This window comes from Alexandromys fortis, unplaced genomic scaffold (genome assembly GCF_014885135.2).
Source record: "Alexandromys fortis isolate MF-2015 unplaced genomic scaffold, M_Fortis_MF-2015_v1.1 scaffold_145, whole genome shotgun sequence".
In the NCBI taxonomy this organism is placed as follows: domain Eukaryota; kingdom Metazoa; phylum Chordata; class Mammalia; order Rodentia; family Cricetidae; genus Alexandromys; species Alexandromys fortis.
Window position 1 is genome coordinate 3,119,700 of NW_026068049.1, and position 21,111 is coordinate 3,140,810.

Consider the following 21,111-nt stretch of genomic DNA (forward strand, 5'->3'; position numbering starts at 1 on the left):
TCTCCCTAGCACAGAAGTTTGTGAGATGAAAGGCTGGCCTTCACTGTGACATGATCGTACAGAAACAGAGAAAGCATTAAACGTGGCTACAGGCAGTTAGATTTCCCAGCTAATCTTACAGTTATTGCACCTACAGTCGTGGGAACATTGAAACACAGGGGCCTTAAGGTAGAACAGAACAAATGCCATTCAATAAACTGTAATTGTCTTTAACTAATAATGTCCCTTTTAGAATCTGTGCGGTTCTCGAAAGCAGAGCTCTTGCTTCACTAATATGTCAACATCATTCCTAAACACTGTAAAAGGAAGGGGACTTCCTAAGAGCTCTGTCATGTTTGGCCTTTTAATTCTGTTAATGTTATTAATGCATTTAAATTATACAACCCAAATTGGTGGGAAATATCAACTTTCTTCCGAAAAAAAGAGCTTGTTAGCAGATCATGCCATCATTGAACTTTTGTTTTATTCTACCTGAAGATAAACTGTTCCTTAAGTCCCTATTTGGCAAGGGAAAGGAATTGTCTGGTAACTTCTCCAACATAAATAACAGCCTTAGTCCATATAGGTACCCAGCGGGCTGAGTACCTGCCTAGGGCACAGATTTAAACTCTAACTCAGTGGAAACATTACCTCAGTACTTTTGTTTGATGTAAAAAAATCCAGCAGTATATACACATGATGCGTGTGGTGGGAGCTGACTTTCTAGCTAACAAGACACTGATAACTGCAAGAAACTACAAGACGATGCTGCAGCGGCTATGATGACCACCATCATAGTGATCATGGCCTGGGTTGATGCTCCAGATTTATTCCAAGGAGCACACTAGAGTCTATAGAGTTGGGAAGTTTTTCTTATGCTAAGGATTGTGTGCTGCATGGATGATGCATTGGTCCACTGACTTTCCGAGTTTCCCATGTATTTTCTTTATCCTGTGTTAACTGTTATATGCCACAGTCATGGATTTTCACCATCTAAAATAAGAGGGCGTAACTGTGGGATGTTAGCTCCTTCTTTCTTCCCCTCTCACACATATACTCTGTGCTCTTACATAGGTTCACAAGGACAAGATGCTTAAAGTGCTCGTTTGCAGATGGGTGAGATATCCAAAAGCAGTGGTGCTGGCCTTCCAAATACACAAAAATGTTAAAGGCTCATGATAGGCCATCTCAACTATGTTAGGTTTCAAACATTTGTCCACATGCTAATTCACTCAAATATCTTTTCATGCCTCTGTGATGTCATCCCTTGCTAGAATCCCGAGGACCAGCAACATGACAGGTATTTAATTTAATGGATTCAAATTTCTGTTTCTTTTGTTACCACACAGTGGAAAACACTCTAGCTGTCTAGACAGTCGAGTTGATTTTAAGTGGCCATTTATATATTTTGCATCACCCCTAATGAGCTTATGTATTTGGCTAAAGCTGAGTTGACTTTCTAAAGAAAGGCCAGTCTATCTGCAAATGGACATCTTTTTTTTTTTTCACCCAAACACCAATGGACACTAAAGACAAATATAAGTATCTTTATACTTATATGTACACACAAAATGCATTGGGTGGTCCTTTGGTTTAGACAGGGTTAAATACGTACTGCTCGCGTGCATAGGTTTCTTTTGACTGACCTGTTCAAAAAGCAAACATGAAAAGTGACATGGCAATTGAGACATTTCCTATGTCTTTCCCCCTATCTGGACCAACTAGTCTCTGTTCTCCATTTCTTCTAAGCATCTCTTTTGCATCTTTAGCTCTTTCAGCCTTTTGTCTTAACATGTAATCCATCCATTCTTGGAAATCCATAGCTCGAAATCAGTGTCTGGAAATGTATCTCTCATGGAGAACAAGGTTGCAAAGAAGTTTCCCTCCTTTTATCCCCTCTTCCCCCCGACAGGAAGCAGACCCTTGGATGTATCATGAGCAAAGTACTCTTGATCTGACTTGCATTGTTACCCCTGGCCAGCCCAAGCAGCTGAGGTCTGAGCTTTCCTTGCCCTGTATCATTGTGCAACACTGGAAAGAAAAAAAAAAAGTCTCCACCTTCAAACTGTGGTGACGTGATCAGGGTTCTCTTGAATTTCTATGCATTCAATTTCCTCTCTCTCCTTTCGTTTGGCACGTTTCTTTTTCTTGTGGTGCTTTTTGGAAGGGGGAAAAAAGGTTAGCAACACAGGTAAGATAATGAAACAGTGCAGAAGCGTGCAGCCCCCAGTCAGCAGCAAGCATTTGAACAGTGTGAAGGTCAGGTTTGAAGGCACAAAGAGGAGGGGGAGCAACCCAATAAGAAAAGAAGTAATGTTTTGCAAAATGGCTGTCCCATGCTCTTGCAGGGAGCGTTTTATACATTGTGTTCTGGTGTGCTCGGTTGCTAGTACAAACGTGTAAAGCAGTGGTGCACAGTGGTCAATGGCAAAATTTAAAGTGTAGATAAGGCACAGGATAGAAATGCAGTTCATGTTGACCTTCCACAAGGTCATTAAGCCCAGAACACCCAGCTCAATTGAGGTGACACTAAGAATGAGCCAGACGTTGCCCAGAGGGTGGATCACGAGGACGAAAGTCAGGATTAACACCAGGAGAACCCCAAAGCCTGCTATCAGAGCAGGCACGGTGACTGACAAACTGTAATGGTCTGTGAAAACAAAGGAAGGGTTAAACACGATGAACCTGATGCTCTTTGAAAGTGACAAGGGCCTCAGCTTGTCCAGGACTTCTATGACTTCCTGCTGCTTGTCCCCACTAGTCCTGGCCACCAGATACAAGCGAGAAGCAATGATGTTGTTTTCATCTCCTGCCTTAGAGAAAATGATATCATTCCGAAAGTGTTGGAATTCTGGCTTTTTTAAAAATGAGCTTTGTAGGACACTGATGAAGTCAGTCTTGTTATTGGCACTGATGTTGCTGACTTTCAGGAACTGATAGTACTGCTCCACCCAGGAAACTGTGGTGAACCCACTACAGAGCCTCCGCAGGTCCTCCTGGACACTGCTGTTCCAGTACTCAAGCGGCTCATAAACATAGAATCCTATGACGGGACTATAGTTGCTGAAATATTTTTGCTGAACCATGGCATAGGACACACTTGGGGAATTACTGGCTAGTAGGTTGATGATGCTAGTTCCGTCAATGATCTGCAAGCACCCCATAAAGGAGAAGGAGGCATAAATGAGATACAGGATGACCACAAATGGCTTCACATAGATATTGGTAATCCACTCATTGTAATGTTCTCGGAGGAAGTGCTGAAAGAAATGGTGCTGGTAGGGATTTGTCTCATGATGGGATGTCTGTTGGTGCCCATCACTCATGACTGTCTGGAACCACACAGGTTTGCGTTCCAGGTATTCTGCAGAAGGGATCTTACAGCAAAAGATGCTGTGGTATCGATTTTGCTCTAGTTGTCCAGCAAAGACCAGGCAAGAGCCAAAGAAAGAGAAAATGTAGAAGTAGTTCAATAGAATAGAGACACACATATTCTGACAGAAGATCTTCACTGCCTCTATGTTTGTGAAGGGGCTGGCACCCATACCAAAAGTGATGAAGTAGAGGGAGCTGGTCATGGTGTAGGTGACCATCACATCAGAATAGGCGTCCGCTACCCTGTCTTTGAAGGGTAAATTCTCTTTGGTTCTCCGCCATCCAGACAGAAGTTCAAATACTCCTTTAGTTCCATGACCTAATGTTAAAAGAAAGAAAAAGAATAGTTGCTTTTATTTTCACCCATGATTCAAGTGGACTTCACATAGATATTGTTACTTAATGTTCATGCTCTATTCTTTGAAATAGTCTTTTTTTTTTCTTATTAGCAACTCAGAGAAAATACTTTGTCCCTGTTTACACTCAAGCAAAAACTGTGCTTATTGCTATTCTGGGTGAAATAAAAGATTCATTTTCTGTTCTATTTATCTGAAAAGTTGTAGATACAGCACTGTACCCACATGATATTTTCTCCTTGCATGCTCAGTCTTCCTTAGTTGTCAAGAGCAGAAGCTGTCACCTGCATCTTCACTATCAATGCACATGCTTGGTTAACACATCCACAGTCCTTTTAAATGGATTCATGTATAGATTTATAGAATTACAAGGTGAGATGAAACACTTAAATGACTAGCTTTTAAAATAGTGATTATAACATGCTCATCAGCAATTCATATAGGTTTTTTTTTTCATTTTTCTCTTTCTTGTGGGTGCATGCGTGTTTGCAGGTGTGTGTGTATATGTTTGCTGATGCATATGCTTATGTGTCCGCTGCATGTGCATATGTGTCCACTGCATGTGCATATGTGTCCACTGCATGTGCATATGTGTGCCAGTGCATGTGCATATGTGTGCCAGTGCGTGTGCATATGTGTGCCAGTGCGTGTGCACATGTGTGTCAGTGCGTGTGCATATGTATGATGGTGCATGTGCATATGTGTGCCAGTGCATGTGCATATGTGTGCCAGTGCATGTGCATATGTGTGCCAGTGCATGTGCATATGTATGATGGTGCATGTGCATATGTATGATGGTGCATGTGCATATGTGTGCCAGTGCATGTCATATGTGTGCCAGTGCATGTCATATGTGTGCCAGTGCATGTGCTATGAGTGTTGGTGCATGAGCAGCTTACGGACAATGTCAGGAATTGTTCTGATAATTCTCCAGCCTTTTTCGTTTTAGGCATACTCTATTAATCAAACCCAGAGCTCACTAGTGAGGCAGGCCTCACTGACCAGCTTGTCCTGAGGATCCTGCTTCCACCTTCCAATGCTAGATCATAAGTGGGTTGCCATGCCAACCTGGCATTTAAGTAGGTGTTGAGGACCTGAGTTGAACTCTGGTTCTCTTGCTTGAGCATCAGGCACTGAGCCATCTTCCCAGACCGCTTTTATGAATTTAAATGTAAAATAAATAAAAATTCATTATGTATGTACATGCATGTTTGTGGTGAATGGAGGCACGTTATGCCCTGAAACCAGAGTTACAGGTGGTTGTGATCAATGCAATGTAGGTCCTGGGAATCAAACCAGCACCAAGCCAAACCATGAATCAAATCAAATACTCTTCTGCAAGAGTATTATGTGCTCTGAACTATTTCTGAGCTATCTCTCCAGCCGCAGGACTTTTATTAATTAACACTGGATGCAACTACAAAACTTCCCTGGTTCACATAAAAGACCCCAGGCCTAGAGATGACTGCAAATGATTCTTCTGAATCTTTTACTTTTATTCAGAAGCTTTTATTTCCATTGTGACTGAACAAACATCTTTGTTTTATATCTGTGCATGAAAAAAATACTTCTTCCTAACCAATTTCTGGGTACCCTCTGATATATATTGTATACAAGAGTGAATAGGCAAAGGATTTAGTGAATATTTATTACTAGAAAATCTGGTATTTGGTCTTGGCTGTGTCCAGATACTTTCAAGAAACTAAGAGGTTTTAAGAAAGAATTACTTTCTTACTAGCCAAAGAAGAAAGCAGCTGTGAGAGCAAAGGTATTAGACTATAATTGTTAAGTTCCCCCCTTTCCAGCACTTCCTTGAATCTGACCTGTCAGTCATCACCCAGAATACAAGCATTAGTAACTTTCTGCGTAGGTGGTAATCTTCGTAGATTACTCTTCCTGTTGTAAGCATAGCAATCCCGAACATGAACAATTCCTGTGAGCTGACACAAGCTGGGCTTGGATTGTTCTCCAAGAAATGTGCTAGACATTGATGCCATTGAAAAAGGCAGAGTGACCTAGTTCACAAAAATCAGGACGCCAAACCTTGTATGTTACCTAGATACTGGAGTTAATTAAGAGTTCCACACACGATTCAGTTAGCAGTGCTTTAGTGAAGACGTTGCAAATGCTACATCCTTAGCACATCTGGGTTTGTATTGGTGGTAGATTTTGTGGCTTAATCCCCAGCATTTATTTCCTTCTTTCTTTTTATCTCAGACTTATTTTCAGGGTGGTTTTCAATTAAGGTGTCGATACGACACTGTGATAGACAATTCAGTGTAAGTGGAAATCATCTAAGGAGCCAATTGTAAAACCAAAACATGTTCTATCCTAAAGAGCATCATGGGGTCACCTGGAAGAGCCATCAGCTTCCTTGTGAGGCCGCTTGTGAGTCTGTTAGGTGAACTTGCTGAATCTCTTCCCAGAACAGTGATGCTTTGCAGGAGAGTGAGCATCTATAACCCTTTTCATGGACAACTAACAAATCATGTTCATAAATTCATTTGATGATAATTTGTATAATTTAAGTATATATGAGGCTAATCTTTGATTTTCAAAACATACTGACTCTTTGGAGAGCTTTTATTGATTTTAATTAATTGATAACTACTAAAGGGAATTAAACTATAAAGGTCTTACCTCAAACATAAAGCCTTTGGTGACTTTTCTGAGTCTCCTCTCAGGAAAGGTGTTAACATGCAGGAAGGGTTACAAAACTGCAGATTGGTAGAAGGCAGACTAGGGATATTTTTGGAGGAACTTATCTCTAACTTCAGACATATAATCATAAGCAGAACAATGGGTGTTAGAAAAATATTGATTAAAAAAACAACAATATTTTTTTTCTTGTATCTTTTATAAGACTCATTGACCAAAAGGAATTCTTTCTCTCTTACTCTTTTGACAGCGAAATCCATCATGATAGTGGTTAGGGTCATTGAAATAAGACTTTAATTATAGCACCTCTCTTTGGAAATGAGGACATTAGTTTTCTTTGTAGTCACTAGGAATGGGAAATCCACATGGTGCTGAGACTAAATTTGGCTTGCCTTTGCTAATGGTCATTTTAATGGAGCTTTCAATAGCCTATGTAGGGCAGGCTTTGCTTTATGTAGTACAAAGGTCTCTATGTATGGGGCAACCTCTTAGGCTTACATATTCATTGAGAATAAAAAATGCGGTCTCTGGGCACGGCATGTTTTACCTTATTTGTAGATATCGTGTAGGTATTTTATAGGATTTTCCCATGAAACTCACTCTTCTGATTCTCCCACAATTTGGTCACTTCTTAGCAGCCCAAACTCATCGACTGCCCCAGCAATGGCTGTTTGTTCACGGCTTCATGATTATGGCCGTGACCAGTCTCAACTCAGTTTTGTTCATCCTCTTTTCTGTGTCTCTCTTTGCTTCTTGTTCTTATCAGTCTGTTCAAGGTCAGCTCAGTCCTCTTTGTCACAGGACCCTCTTGGATGGTCCCAGGTATACAGACAGTTTTAGGTTTCCTAAAATGTTATCTGACTAATTATCCACTCATTTAAGATCTCAGACACAAGCCCATTTACGATGGAACAAAATTTCTCAAGATAAATTCTATTCTGGTTAGGCTGCACATTCAAAGTTGGGAAACAAATTGCATGTCATTTTGTTCTGGAAAATATTATTTTTATGTGGAATATATTAGACATTGGAAACATCTAGAATCCAATTAGCATCTTTTATTTTTGAGACAGGGTCTCATGCAACAAAGCTTGGCTGGAATTATCTATAAAGTCAAGGATTACTGTGAATTCCAAACTTGTTTTTTCCCACCTCTTTAGTACTGTTACTCACTCTGTGAACCATTAAGTAGGGCCAAAGATCAAACCCAGGTTTTTGTGCATGTTCTACTGACCAACTTACACTCCAGCCCATTTACCTCTGAATTCTTGACTATAAGCAAGCCCTCAAACATATTTTTATCATAAATTAATTATCATAAATTCTAAAAATTAATATAAATAACATTACACCAGTATCAGTTCTATCCAGAAGAGCTGCATATTGTTTAATACTTTATAAACCAATATATACCTACATAGGGCTTTTAAATAGCCAACCCAAAAGATGTAATGGCAAACAAGAAAATCTTTCTCTACTTGTCAGTCAATTCAGGCCATTTTGACTTGTATGATCCTGAGAGAAAGAGATATCACATATTCTAAAATACCTGTTTTAAAAGTAGGAATATATACATGCAAAAATAGTGGCACTATGATGAAACATTAATGTTTCTATAAAAGATAGAGATGCAGGAACACAATCAAGGTAAGAAAAGGTCAAATTGATTTGGGGGTAGATACTATTCATATCATAAATTCTTGAGAAAATAAAATAAGTGAAAACAGTCTGAATACATTGAACCCTTGGATATATATCTTAAACACAAACAGTATATATTATTATAAAGACATCTATATATGTTTATGTGTGAACTACCTTTTTGATAGCTCGAGAGCTCATTAAATTTTCATATTTAAAAATAAACTGTTTAAACCAACAGGCAGATATGAGCTGCGCATATGAACTCACAGCAGATGTGAGAACATGTACAAGAACTGTGCAAGCCCAAGCCACACCAAATCCCTGGATGGCAAAGGGAGCTGGGCATGCATTTCTGCCCCTAGCTGAGGCGTTATTGGCAATTGTTGGTGGCTAGGAGAGGAAGGGTCAGTTTCCCCTAAGAGTATAGCCCTTGGTGGGTTGACTGTGCTCCAGAGGAGGACCACACGGTAACACACATTGGCCATGATGAGGGAAAAAGGGACACAACGTTGGGTGATAAGAAAAGGAGGATGTGAGTATGGGAAGAGCTGCGGGAGTGGTCAGATGTGATCAAAACACGTTTTATCAAATTCTAAAACAAATATTAAGTAATATAAGTAGAACTTATTACATGGAGGAATGAGCACTTGGTAAATCTCTTGTTTGTTTAATATCAGGATTTACCAATCTTATTACCACCTTTGTCTGTGTAAATCTTTACTTTAGAGATGGTCACCTACACTGGAGGAAGTCTAGCTTTATCCCTTTCCTCTACCCAGTCTACAGTATGCCTACAGTCACAGTAATAAAATATTTCTCCAGACATTTAGACATACTCTCTATGAATAAACCTGTCCTTAATTGAGAATTACTGGTTTAACATAAAGAAAAGCAAATTACTTACACACATACCTGCTTAATCACACATTCCAGATCACAAAATAACATACATTTCCAGTGAAAAATGATAAAAGATATAATTGTTTATAATTTTTATATCCTATAACATAGAAAACTCTTAACAATTTTGAGCATTTATCTTAGTCTCATAATTATTTATTTTATCAAATTTTTTACATCAGTATATCTGTAACCTATTTATCTATCCACATGAAACTGGGGTCTTACAAAAGTTAAATGAGGACTTGAGATTATTTCTTCTTGTTGACCTGTTGATCTGTCTAGCAAATTTGTTAACCATGAACAGCCAATTCTTTTCTGTTGTTTGTCCGTTTGCCTTATTTTCCTTTTGAAAAAAAAAAAAACCCTGGTGAATTTTGTTTATTGGTTTCAGTTAGTCTCTACTCTTGTGCTACATATCTTAAAAGAAGTTGCAACCCCCTCTTTGTTTATGTAACCACATCTTACTTCTTAATGTTCTCCCCTTACTCTGAATGTCTTTAAATGTTACCTATGACCAAGGCACTATCATCTCAGATGAAAATATATGAATAAAATATATGACTTTCCTTGTTACCTGATGACCTGAACTTTGAATATTTCTTTCTGTTATTCCAGTCCTGAGTAGTAGTAGGTCTGTCTTACTTTCCTATTAAAATCAGCATCCTTATCTAAGACCATAGTTAATTAGGAGCAACTTCGATGAAGGTTCTGACTAATTAAAAAACATAGGTAGTGTAGTGTGTGTGTGTGTGTGTGTGTGTGTGTGTGTGTGTGTGTGTGTGAGAGAGAGAGAGAGAGAGAGAGAGAGAGAGAGAGAGAGAGAGTTGTTGACTTTATATGCTCTTTACCTGGTAAGAAAGTCTCAAGGAGAAATTGCCTAAGTCAAGTTGGCTTGTGAGGGATTGTCTTCATTATGCTAGTTGATGTAGGAGGACCTGCCCACTGTGGGTGACAGCATTCCCTGGGCTTGGGATTCTGTACTGTATGAGTGGAGAAATTGAGGTAAGCACAAGTAAGTTTTCATTTGTTCTCTCTGCACTCTTAATTGTGGCTGTAATATGATTATCATCCTCCAGCTCCTGCCTTGACTTCCCCACAATGATGGACCATGACTTGGAATTGTAGACCAACCACCTTTCTTCTTCTCAAAGTTCCTTATGTCAGGGTGTTTAGCATAGCAACAGGAAACAAAACTAAGACAATATGTGTGCATAAAATTATGATTACTTTCCTCTCATCAGAGATCAGTTTGTTCATATAGCAAATTATTAATAAATGAAGGTCAAAAATCTAATACTGGCAAACTTTGATCATGATTTTATTGAATTATGTTAGTACATATTTGAAAAGCATGTTGGGATACTATAAGAAGCAACACACTTGGGTCCACATTAAATGACTGACATTTCCTTTAACAACATTTTATGGAAGAAGAGATAGAGCACTCTTGGAGTTGAGTGGGAGAGGAAATAGGAGAATAATTTGAGGAGGAAGATGAATGAAAACAGCAGATTTGTGTTTACATACATATGTATTGAATGTCCTGAAAGTCTTAGGAAAATTGTTGTGGACACTTCTTTCTAAGTGAAGACAAATAGAAGTAGCACACAATAATAAAACTTATTTGTCTGCTAACACAGATAACTGACAACAATTTAATAAATTCTCCTATTTGCAGTGGAACATATGAAAAAATGAGAACTTGGGTCTTATTTTTGCCTATATTAGTGAAAGAGTACTAAAGCAAATATTTCAATATTATTTATTATTTTAAAATTTACATACTAGCCCCAGTTCTCCTTCCCTTCTCTTGCTCCCCACAACCTTCTCCATCCCACCCTCCCATCCACTCCTCAGAGGGGTAAAGCCTCAGAGCCAACAAAGTCTGGCTTACCAAGTTCAGTCAGGAACAAGTTCCTCCCTCTTAAAAATATCTACTGATGCTGGGTGGTGGTGCATGCCTTTAATCCCATCACTCTGGAGGCAGAAGCAGGTGGATGTCTGTGATTTCGAGGTCAGCCTAGTTTGCAAGAGCTAGTTCCAAGACAGGCACCAAAGCTACACAGAGAAACCCTGTCTCGAAAAACCAAACCAACCAACCAACCAACCAACCAACCAACCAACCAAATCAAAACAAAACAACAATAAAAGCTACTGTCATGTGTTGTGGGACAATGTTTTTTTTTTTTTTTTTTTATCCTGTCACTTGTATTACTTTAATAAAATGCTGATTGGCCAGTAACCAGGAAGGAAGTATAGGCAGGACAACCAGGCAGGAAATAGAGGCAGGGTGACAGGAACAGAAGATTTCTGGAAAGAGGAAAGCTCAGTCTTCAGTCATGACCCAGACACAGAGGAACACGATGAGAACACCTCACTGATAAAGGTACCAAGCCACATGGCTAACACAGGCATTCTTCAAGCTGCCATGGTCAGGGACATGTGCTGGTTTTACCTGGAGACTTTTGAGTGACGGTCTCTTTTGACATTGTCTTTAAGTGGTAGAAGTAGATTTCTCTTGGAATGTCATTGTCCTAGCATGAATGATACAAGGTGAGATCGCCATGACAGCGCAGAGAGCAGAGGAACTCAGCCCGGATCTGAACAATACTCGTTCTAGCCATGTAAAAGGAGGTTACTGGATTTTATTAGCTCCTTAATAATAAAACGAAGGAACTTAACAGTACTGTGTAGCTTTCAGAATTGTTGTGTGTTTTCTATATATTTAATTTTTATATGTCTACTAATATATAAGAGAAAAACAGTCTCATTCTACAGTTCACATTTAATCATTTTGGACTACCTATAGTTACAATTGTATAAACATTGCTAAGATACAGTGTGTACATATGTGTTTTTCATATATGTATGTATTATTAATAGATAAAGGTACTTTCATACTTAAACTGGTAAAATTTAAATTATTAACTGGTAACATTATGTAATGTAGTAATTAGTTGCATAGTGCACTAAGTGTGTCCCAGATCTCCCACTTCTTACCTTTATGACCTTGCTATTCTTTTTTTCTTTTCTTGTTGTGTTGGTTGTGGGTAACTCTATGGTCACAGCTGAGCTGGCTGGGAGCCTGGAACTCTCATGTCAGCTTTTCTCCCAGAAAAACAGCACCCATGAAGGCTCTGTTCTACCTGCTAAAGAAGCGTGTCATGGAACCTTTCTTTCTTCTCAGTACCTCTATGCCTTCCAAGTTGTACAAAATAAACCTACAGTGTTTTGTGAGTGCAAAATGGAAGGCCTGGCAGCTGGGTACTCGGTTCTGTCATGAGCTGGCCTGGTGCTCACAGCTGGGTTTAGTGTTGTTCTGTTGACGATAACCTCACAAAACAGCACCAAGCAGGGCTACTCTGTGACTTGATAGATTGAGGCCAAATAAATCCCTTCTATAGTCACAAATGAATACAAACAAGACAGTACTTCTAAAGTAGGAAATGGTCTAAATGCCCCCTAGGAAGAGGAATGAGAATGGCGGCTGATTTTTTTTTTTACCAGCTGTAGTTTAGCTCTGCTCTGCAATTCTCAATTCCTACACACAAGCATAAGAACTATCAAGATAACTGAGCAGAGACTTCCCCTTCCCGACAGTAGCAAACTATACTCCTTAGAGAACTCGTTCAAGCCCTATAATACTTGCAAAAATAACGAAGTGAGTACAACCAAACGCCTTCCTTCTCAAATGCCTCTGTGCCACAGTGAGACTGCTTTTCCTCACTACCATCTTCGGAAGATCTAAACTTGTAAAATTATCCTGGTATATTTGGTGGTCTTTGGCTTGAGTGCACTGATACTTTGTGATGAATCTTACTTTGAGGAAATGAAATAGATTTAAGAGTTATTATTGTTTTATAAGCTGATTTCTTTGAGTATAGGAGTTATGACAAGGAACATTCGGTGAGAGGCAAGCCCAGGGTTATTGACCTATCTAAAGCATACCCAAAGGAAGAGGCAGGGCTGGCCAGAGAAGAAATGTTTCAGTTTGTTCTCACTGAAAAGAGAGTGCTAAGTGGGCCTAAGAGAAAAGGGAAGATCTGAGAAGAACATGGGCATCACATGGACGTTATTCTGGGAGGATACTGGGAGTCAAGTGGAACTCAATGCTTTAGGAAAAAAGTGGATGGAGAAATTTAAGGTGGGGCAGACAACTCAAAATCATACAGTGTTTAAGAGGGACAGATCGGAGATTTGCAAGCTAAACACAGACCTGCATTTTATAAAGCCAAGACCCAGAGCTAAGGATCATTTTCCATAGGAAATAAGAAAGAACTTAGATAAATGGAAAAATTAAAATAATGCTAGCATTTATTGAGCTAATGACATTTAAAGTACAGAAATTGATTAGAAAATTTAAGTTATTCATTTGAAGGTTATTTCCTGAGTGCCTCCCATGAAGAATGCACAGAAAATGCCATCACTCTGAAGTTTAATAACTGCTATTTGCTCCATTTAAAAATCATAGCACATCCATATGTCTGAATTTAACAGTTCATTAATTGCCGGCTATGGGAATTTTTTTTTTTTAATTCTCTAAAGAGTAAAATGGATGATGACTTAGGATTTCTGTAACACCAAAAGCTACAGAGTGCTTAAAAGTGTCTGATCTAATCATTAGAAAATGCATTTGAAATGAAAGAAATATTACTTGGCAAATTTAAATTAGGCACCATCTCAGTTATTCAGAGTTGCTCATGGATGTTCGCGAAAAGCATCGTGCTTCCGAGGACAAGCGTGTTGGGGTAATTCCAGAGTGGTTTTTTTTTTTTTTTTGGTTTAGTTTTGTTTTATGACATTTCTTCTTCATGAAGAAAGAGTATATCGTTGTAATCACCTTTGAACAGTATGGCCTGTTGCCCATGAAAACTCATTTAACCAGGAAGCTCATGCCTGACACCCCTCAAGTCATCTGAGTGGTCATTAAACTAGTGAACTGGAACTTCCTTTAGGTTTTCCTTTCATGCATGAATTAACTTTATTGGAGAAGGTCTTTCTAAAGTACAGTAGACCCATGTCCTCTCCTTTTGTATCCATCTCTAGAAAAAAGGAAAGCAATCCACAGAGGAGTTGCCACTTTTCCGTGCACCAACAATCAGGAGGTAATAGAATTTGGGGGTTTACCGCAGGGCTTTGTCCATTTAAGTTCCCTCACTGTGATCACTCAGATGTGGAGACTTGGGCAAGCAGGCAATTTTGTGGTTCTCTTTGCTAAGCTGTAGAGAGACAGAGAAGAGCAGTAACCTTTGAAAGGTTGGTGCGTTAGGAGGAGTGTAACTCATGACTCGGATAGTAAGAATTTACCTGGCACAGAGTGTTCTTCAGAATGTTAGCTGTTACTGATAAAAGTGTGATCTGTGAGTGTCGCTGGGTGCACTCAGCCAAGGGCAAGCTTCCCTTTCACCAGCAAGGCTCTCATTCTGCCAGCTTCTTGAGGTCTGTCCTCAAGTCGACTTCTTAGCCACACTTACTGCAAAGTGAGTTTATTAATAGAATGTGTTAAGAAATACTTGGTGCTGGGGGTGGGTGGACGGGAAGAGCACTGAAGGAGATTGCTGGCAGGAGGCATGCTTTTGGGGGTCATGTAGGAACCCGATGCAAGGGAAACTCCTCTGAATCTATAAGGATAACCCCAGCTAAGGCTCCTAGCAATAGAGGGTATATAACCTGTGATCAGATTGGTGACTACCCCAATTGTCATCAGAGAGCCTTAATCCAGCAACTGATTGAAACAGATGCAGAGATTCACAGTCAAACATTACGCTGAGAAGGGGGAATTCTGCTGGAGCAATAAAGGAAGGATTGTAGGAACTAGAAGGGTCAAGGGCATCACAAGAAAACCCACAGAAACAACTAACCTGGGCTCATCAGAACTCAGAGTCTGAACCAACAACCAGGGAGCCTGCATGGGATCAACCTAGGTCCTCTACAGATATGGGACACTTGTATAGCTTGGTCTTTTTGTGGGACTTGTCTAGCAATGGAAGCAGGGGCCATCCCTAATGCTTTGACTGGCTCTTGGGACCCTATTCTTGATACTTGGTTGCCTTACCCAGCCTAAACACAAGGTGAGGCGCTTAATCTTACCGTGCCTTAACATACCATGTTTTATTGATTGTTCTGGGAGACCTGTCCCTTTCTGAACTGAAATGGAGGAGAAAAGGGTTGAAGGGCAGGAGACGATGTGAGAGGAGGGAATGGGAGGAAAAGAGGGAGGGGAAATGTCAATCAGGATGGAGAATAAATACAAAAATTAAAGAAAAAAGAAAAAAAATGCTTGGTGCTAATTTCCAAAGGCAGAAGGTTCAATTTGAACGAGGCCTAGAGTAGGTTTAGATGTTTTTCTGTTTAGATCTTTTTTTTTTTTTTTTGTCTTTAGAAGTTAGTTGTGGCAGAAAATAATGATAAACAATGGGTTATAGTTGGCTGCATTCAACTATTTAGGTATTTCCACGTGTGCTACTATGCAGAAAAAGTGCAAAGAACTGCTCTCTGGCAGGAGGCAAGCCTCAAGGGAACTTTTCAGATTTTGAGCTATTTTTTTATTTTGGCTCCCAGAGCAAACCAGCCTTACACCTAGAATACAGCCTGTGGGTTCAGCAGGTCCTTTAAAATGGTGGAGTATTGACATCTGGTGTGCCTCAGCCAAGTGCAGGTTTCTTTGTCCATTGAAAGAAGGCCCTTGCTCAACACAGTTTTCTGAAGTCTGCCACCATGGTCTGCAGCTAAGTCCACTGACTACCCTGGCCTTGTTGCAAAGGGAGTTTGGAGGCAGGAGATGCGCGAGAAAGTATTCCACTGCTAATTTCCAAAGGTAGCGGATGGAAATAAGAGGTGGGGGCAGAGAGCAGTGTGGAAAGGGATATCAAGTTCAAATCAGAGTGTTTAAACCTGGAGTCCAGTCCCAGCTGTATTTACTCTTCACAAGAAGCTACCATGTGTTCAGTTTTTTCCATGTGCAGAAACAGATTCAAGCTTCTGTCTTGTGGTACTGAGAATAATTGATAGGAGTCACATAATACCTTTGCTACTGCCCTTCGTATATTGTAATCAACTGCTCAGTTCATGCTAGCCAGCATTTTTATTGACGGGTCAGCATTCATATGTTCCCAGGGCACTAATGTATACTTCTGACATCAATTCTTGAACATATCCACAGACATGATAGTTAATTATATTAACACATCGGAATAATTATCAAGCTCCCAGAGTGAACTTTAAAAACAAACACATAATGTTTTTATTTTTATTTATTTTTAAAGAATTGCATGCATTCATACAGTGTATTTTGAGAATAGTCACCCCACTGCAATTCCTCCTAGATTCTCCTGTGGTAAATATTATTTTTTCTTTCTGTTTTGATAATCCTCACAGGCTCTGTCCTATTCATTCATATTAGGAAGAGATTCATTCAAAACAGTATAATAAAGAGTCAGATGGAAACCATGCCAGGGTTGCCATCCTATCCTATAAGATAGTAAACTGAGGGGGCTGGAGAGATGGCTCAGTGGTTAAGAGCATTGCCTGCTCTTCAAAAGGTCCCGAGTTCAATTCCCAGCAACCACATGGTGGCTCACAACCATCTGTAAAGAGGTCTGACGCCCTCTTCTGGCCTTCAGGCATACAGACAGAATATTGTATACATAATAAATAAATAAAATAAATATTTTAAAAAAAAGATAGTAAACTGGACCTCTGGGAAGGATGACCTTAACCATGACCACAAGATAGTTTGGCAAAGGGATCAAAGATTCCTACAAACATGTGTGAACTCCAGGGCTTTCAGCAGTTAAAGGATAGACTAAACCCAGTCCACATTTTCACCTATAATTGATTGAAAACAACACACGGAACCTAGAAAAGAGCAGAGTGCTTCTGAGTGCTCTAAATTGTATGGCAGCAGTTTACCACATTTATTTCTCTTTGACCCTTTCTGAGATGCCTTCTGAATGCCGTCATGAGAATCTCCAATAAAGCAGATCACCTCTCAAAGGAACCAGCCAACGAATGGACAAGTAACAACTAAGAACTTGCCATAGAAAATCATGACACAATCTGAGAATACATTCAGTGTTCCTCTCATGTATATGTATTTATTTTATATCCTCCCAAATGGTATGTCATGACCCAGTACTATCTGAAGTTTGGAATATTCTTCCATATTTAGAATAGAAATCAATTACCTTAAAGTTGCCAATATTTGTTTGCAACTGAATGCTTGTGTGCTAACTTTTCTGCACATCCCATATTTTAGACATTGGAGCTTAGTGCCTTATTCAGGTCCACTATGTTCTGACTTCACTGTAACCCAGATGACACCCACATAATATTCTATCTGTTGTCATCTGAGACTGTCCTGATTTGTTTGCCCACTAGAACCCAGGAGTGTTGTTGGTGAAGTATTTGTGGAGTCTCGAGCTGATAGAATAGTTTATGGGTAAATTGTCAAGCACAAAAATGCCAGTTGAGTCCATTTACCACTGTTGGCCCTGAATTATTTGTCTTTTTATTATTAGGTTGGGATTTTTTTAATAGCCTAGACACAATGCTGCCTGTCTGTTTGTGGTCTGTCATCTCTTTTCTAGAGGTTAAGCTAAGGGTCTTGCATATGCTAAGTAGACGCTCTATCACTGGACTATAAAATCGCTCCGGGTTAAAACATAGCCTAGCATCTGAGAGTATATTCTCACATTAATATCTAAGCATATATATGATCTGCAACTATGTTCTCTAATTTTGGTGGCTGGTAACTTTTGAAATGTAAAAAATTTTGACTTTGATAAATACAAATTTGCTCATTTTTTCTTTCTTTGTAGGATTCTAAGAATACTTGGCACAGCTAAGGTCATTATGAGTTGCTCTTTTTCGGCTCCACTGGTTTCATGGTATTAGCTCTTACATGTAGGTCAATACCAGGATTTTGGATTTTGAGACAAGGTCTCGCTACAAAGTCCTGGGAAGTCTGGAACTCTCTATGTAGACTAGGCTGCCCTTGATCTTGCACCATTTCTCCTGCCTTTACTTCCCAGTGGTTGGGATTACAGGTGTGCATCTTCATGTTCAATATTCCATTTTATTTTAGAGTTTGAACAAGAGGGCCAATTTAGTTTTTCTTTTTTAATGTGGTTATCCAGTTGTTTCAGCAATGTTGGTTGGTTGAAAGGACTACTTTTCCAAATTGGATTGTTTATATTTAATTTTTAAATTTTTGTCAAAGTCAATTGACTATATATGTAAGGACTTTATACCCAAGTCTTCTTTCCATTCCATTGATACATATTTGCTTTTGTGTCAGTACCATCATGCTTCAGTGACCACAATTTGCAGCATTCATTTTTAAATGTTTAGTTTCCTTTGTAATTATGTGTATGCATAGAGTTGAGACGACTCATTATGGTTATCAACTTGACACATTTGACAAGAGGGAACTTCAACTGAGGAGTTTATTCCATCAGACTGGTCTATGGGCATGATTTTGAGTTATTTTATTAATTACTATTTGATGTAGGAGGACCCAGCTCACTATGGGTGGTGCCATCCTTAGGCAGGTAGACCTGGGCTTATGTAAGGAAGGTAAAGAAGCCAAAAATATAAAATGAAAAAAAAAAGAAAGCATATTTAACAAATGGTTCTGGTATAACTGGATATCAACATGTAGAAGATTGAAAATATATCCATATCTATCACCATGCACAAAACTCAAGTCCAAATGGATCAAAGACCTCAACATAAAGTCAACCACACTGAACTTCATAGAAAAAAAAGTGGGAAGTACACTTGAATGCACTGGCATAGGAGACCACTTCCTAAATATAACCGCAGCAGCACAGACACTGAGAAAAACAATTAATAAATGGGGCCTCCTGAAACTGAAAAACTTCTGTAAAGCAAAGGACATAGGCAAGAAGATAAAATGGCAGCCTTCAGAATGGGAAAAGATCTTCACCAACATCACATCTGACAGAGGACTGATCTCCAAAATATACAAAAATTCAAGAAATTGGTCATCAAAAGAACAAATAATCCAATAAAAAACAGAGATCTCTCAGCAGAGGAATCTAAAATGGCTGAAAGACACTTAAGGGAATGCTCAACATCCTTAGCCATCAAAAAATGCAAATTAAAACAATTCTGACATTCCATCTTACACCTGTAAGAATGGCCAATATCAAAAACACTGATGACAACTTATGCTGGAGAGGATGTGGGATAAAGGGAATACTCCTCCATTGCTGGTGGGAGTGCAAATTGGTACAACCATTGAGATATCAGTATGGCGATTTATCTGAAAATAGGAAACAATCTTCCTCAAGACTCAGCAATACCACTTTTGGGTATAGACCCAAAAGATGCTCAATAATACCACAAGGAAAAAAAATAATACCACAAGGACATAGCAGCATTGTTTGTTATAGCCAGAACCTGGAAACAACCTAAATGGCCCTCGACTAAAGAATGGATAAGGTAAATGTGGTCTATTTATACAGTGGAGTACTACATAGCAGAAAAAAATAATGACATCTTGAAATTTGCAGGCAAATGGATAGAGCTTGAAAACATCATTTTGAGTGAGGTAACCCAGACCCAGAAAGACAATTATCATATGTACTCACTGATAAGTGGCTTTTAGACATAAAGCAAAGAAAATCAGCCTACAATTCACAATCCCAGAGAATTTAGACAACAATAAAGATTCAAAGAGAGATATACATGGATCTAATCTACATGGGAAGTAGAAAAAGACAAACTCTCTTCAGTAAATTGGGAGCCTGAGGAGCATGGGAGAGGGTTGAAGGAGAGGAGAGAGGAAGGAAGGGGAGTAGAGAAAAATGTATAGCTTGATAAAATTAATAAAAAAAAAGAGAAGAGAACAAAAGAAAGGTAGCTAAATGTGAGTCTGTGAGCAAGTCAAGCCAGGAAGTAGCCTTCCTCTCTGTGTAATGTAAGTCTTTGGCTTGAGTTCCTGCACTGGCATCTCTTTATGAGGAAGTGTAACCTGTAAGATGCAGTAAGTCCTTTCTTTCATGAGTTTGTCTTGGTTGGTGCTGTGATACACAGCAACAGAGGTCTAGGTCAAGGCATATGTGCGTGTACATGTGACCAAGAAGGCTAGAAAGGGCAGAGTGTATGCAGGTGTGTTTGTGTGTGTGCGTGTGTGTAAGTCTCTCTCCGTGTGTTGGTGTCTGTGTGTCACATGCAGAAGAGAGAACACTTTGACTTATGGGAGCTAGTTTTTTCCTTCTATGATGTGGAAGGGGCCAGGATCACGCTGAGTCATCTCACTGGTCTAGAAGTTCCCTTCTGTTATTTGCTTGTAGGCTTTTTAGTTTGCTTCCTTTTTAAATCATAAATGGTGGCTGAAATAGTCCAATGCCTTTTGTTTGTGTGGAGAGAGTCCTGTGTATTTGGCCTTTACTCTACTGATATGGTGTATTAATTAATTTAGATGTTAACATAATCCATGGTAGATACTTTTGCATACAGCGTAAGCCCCTTTGTTACAGTAGACAATACTTTCCTATGTTGCTGGATTTTCTTGGTTGGTACTTTGGTGAAGCATTTAGGTTTTGCAGAAGTGGTATTGGCCTGCAGTTTTCTTTCCTGTTGTGCCTTGTCTGGTTTTGACATCCTGCTAACATTGTTCTCATAGAATGGTTTAAAAATCTTCTCCTTGGGATGGAAAGAAGGCTGAGTGATTAAGAGTGATGGCCACTATTTCAGAGGACCCTGGTTCCATTCTCAACACCCACATAGCTGGTGACTCACAACCATCTGCAACTCCAGATCCAGAGGATATGATGCCCTCTCTGGCCTCTGTGGGTACCAGGCATGCATATGGTATACAGACAGACACACAGACAGGCACAACCTATCATACACATAAGGTGAAATAAGGATAAAAGATTTAAAGTCTTCCCTTTTACTTCAAAGATCTTAAACATAGAAACTCTAATGTTCCAGACAACCTCCTTCATTTTGTTTATAAATTACAGCACATCCAAACTTCCTCATCAGCCAGCACTTAGCGAAGTACCTATGTGATTTGAACCAATTTATTCTCATCACTAAACAGTGTTTATAATACTCCCACATGATTTAAACCAATTTAGCTTTCCCACGAGAGGAGTCAGGTGGGGAAAAGGGAGAGAGGCTGTGTGGCAGATGTGTACAGGAAGCACAGGGACCGAGGCCT

At 39.4% G+C, this 21,111-nt stretch overlaps 1 protein-coding gene across 3 annotated transcripts in view; it reads right to left on the reverse strand.

Moving 5' to 3' along the window:
• Nucleotides 1-718: 718 nt before the first annotated feature.
• Nucleotides 719-21,111, reverse strand: part of Ptchd4 (patched domain containing 4) — a 172,962-nt gene continuing 152,569 nt past the window's right edge. For all 3 annotated transcript variants that reach the window (XM_050119311.1, XM_050119312.1, XM_050119310.1), the window contains one exon: nt 719-3,673. In XM_050119311.1, the coding sequence (XP_049975268.1) occupies nt 2,040-3,673 (1,634 nt within the window). In that variant the 3' untranslated portion in view covers nt 719-2,039. The remainder of the gene's footprint in view (nt 3,674-21,111) is intronic.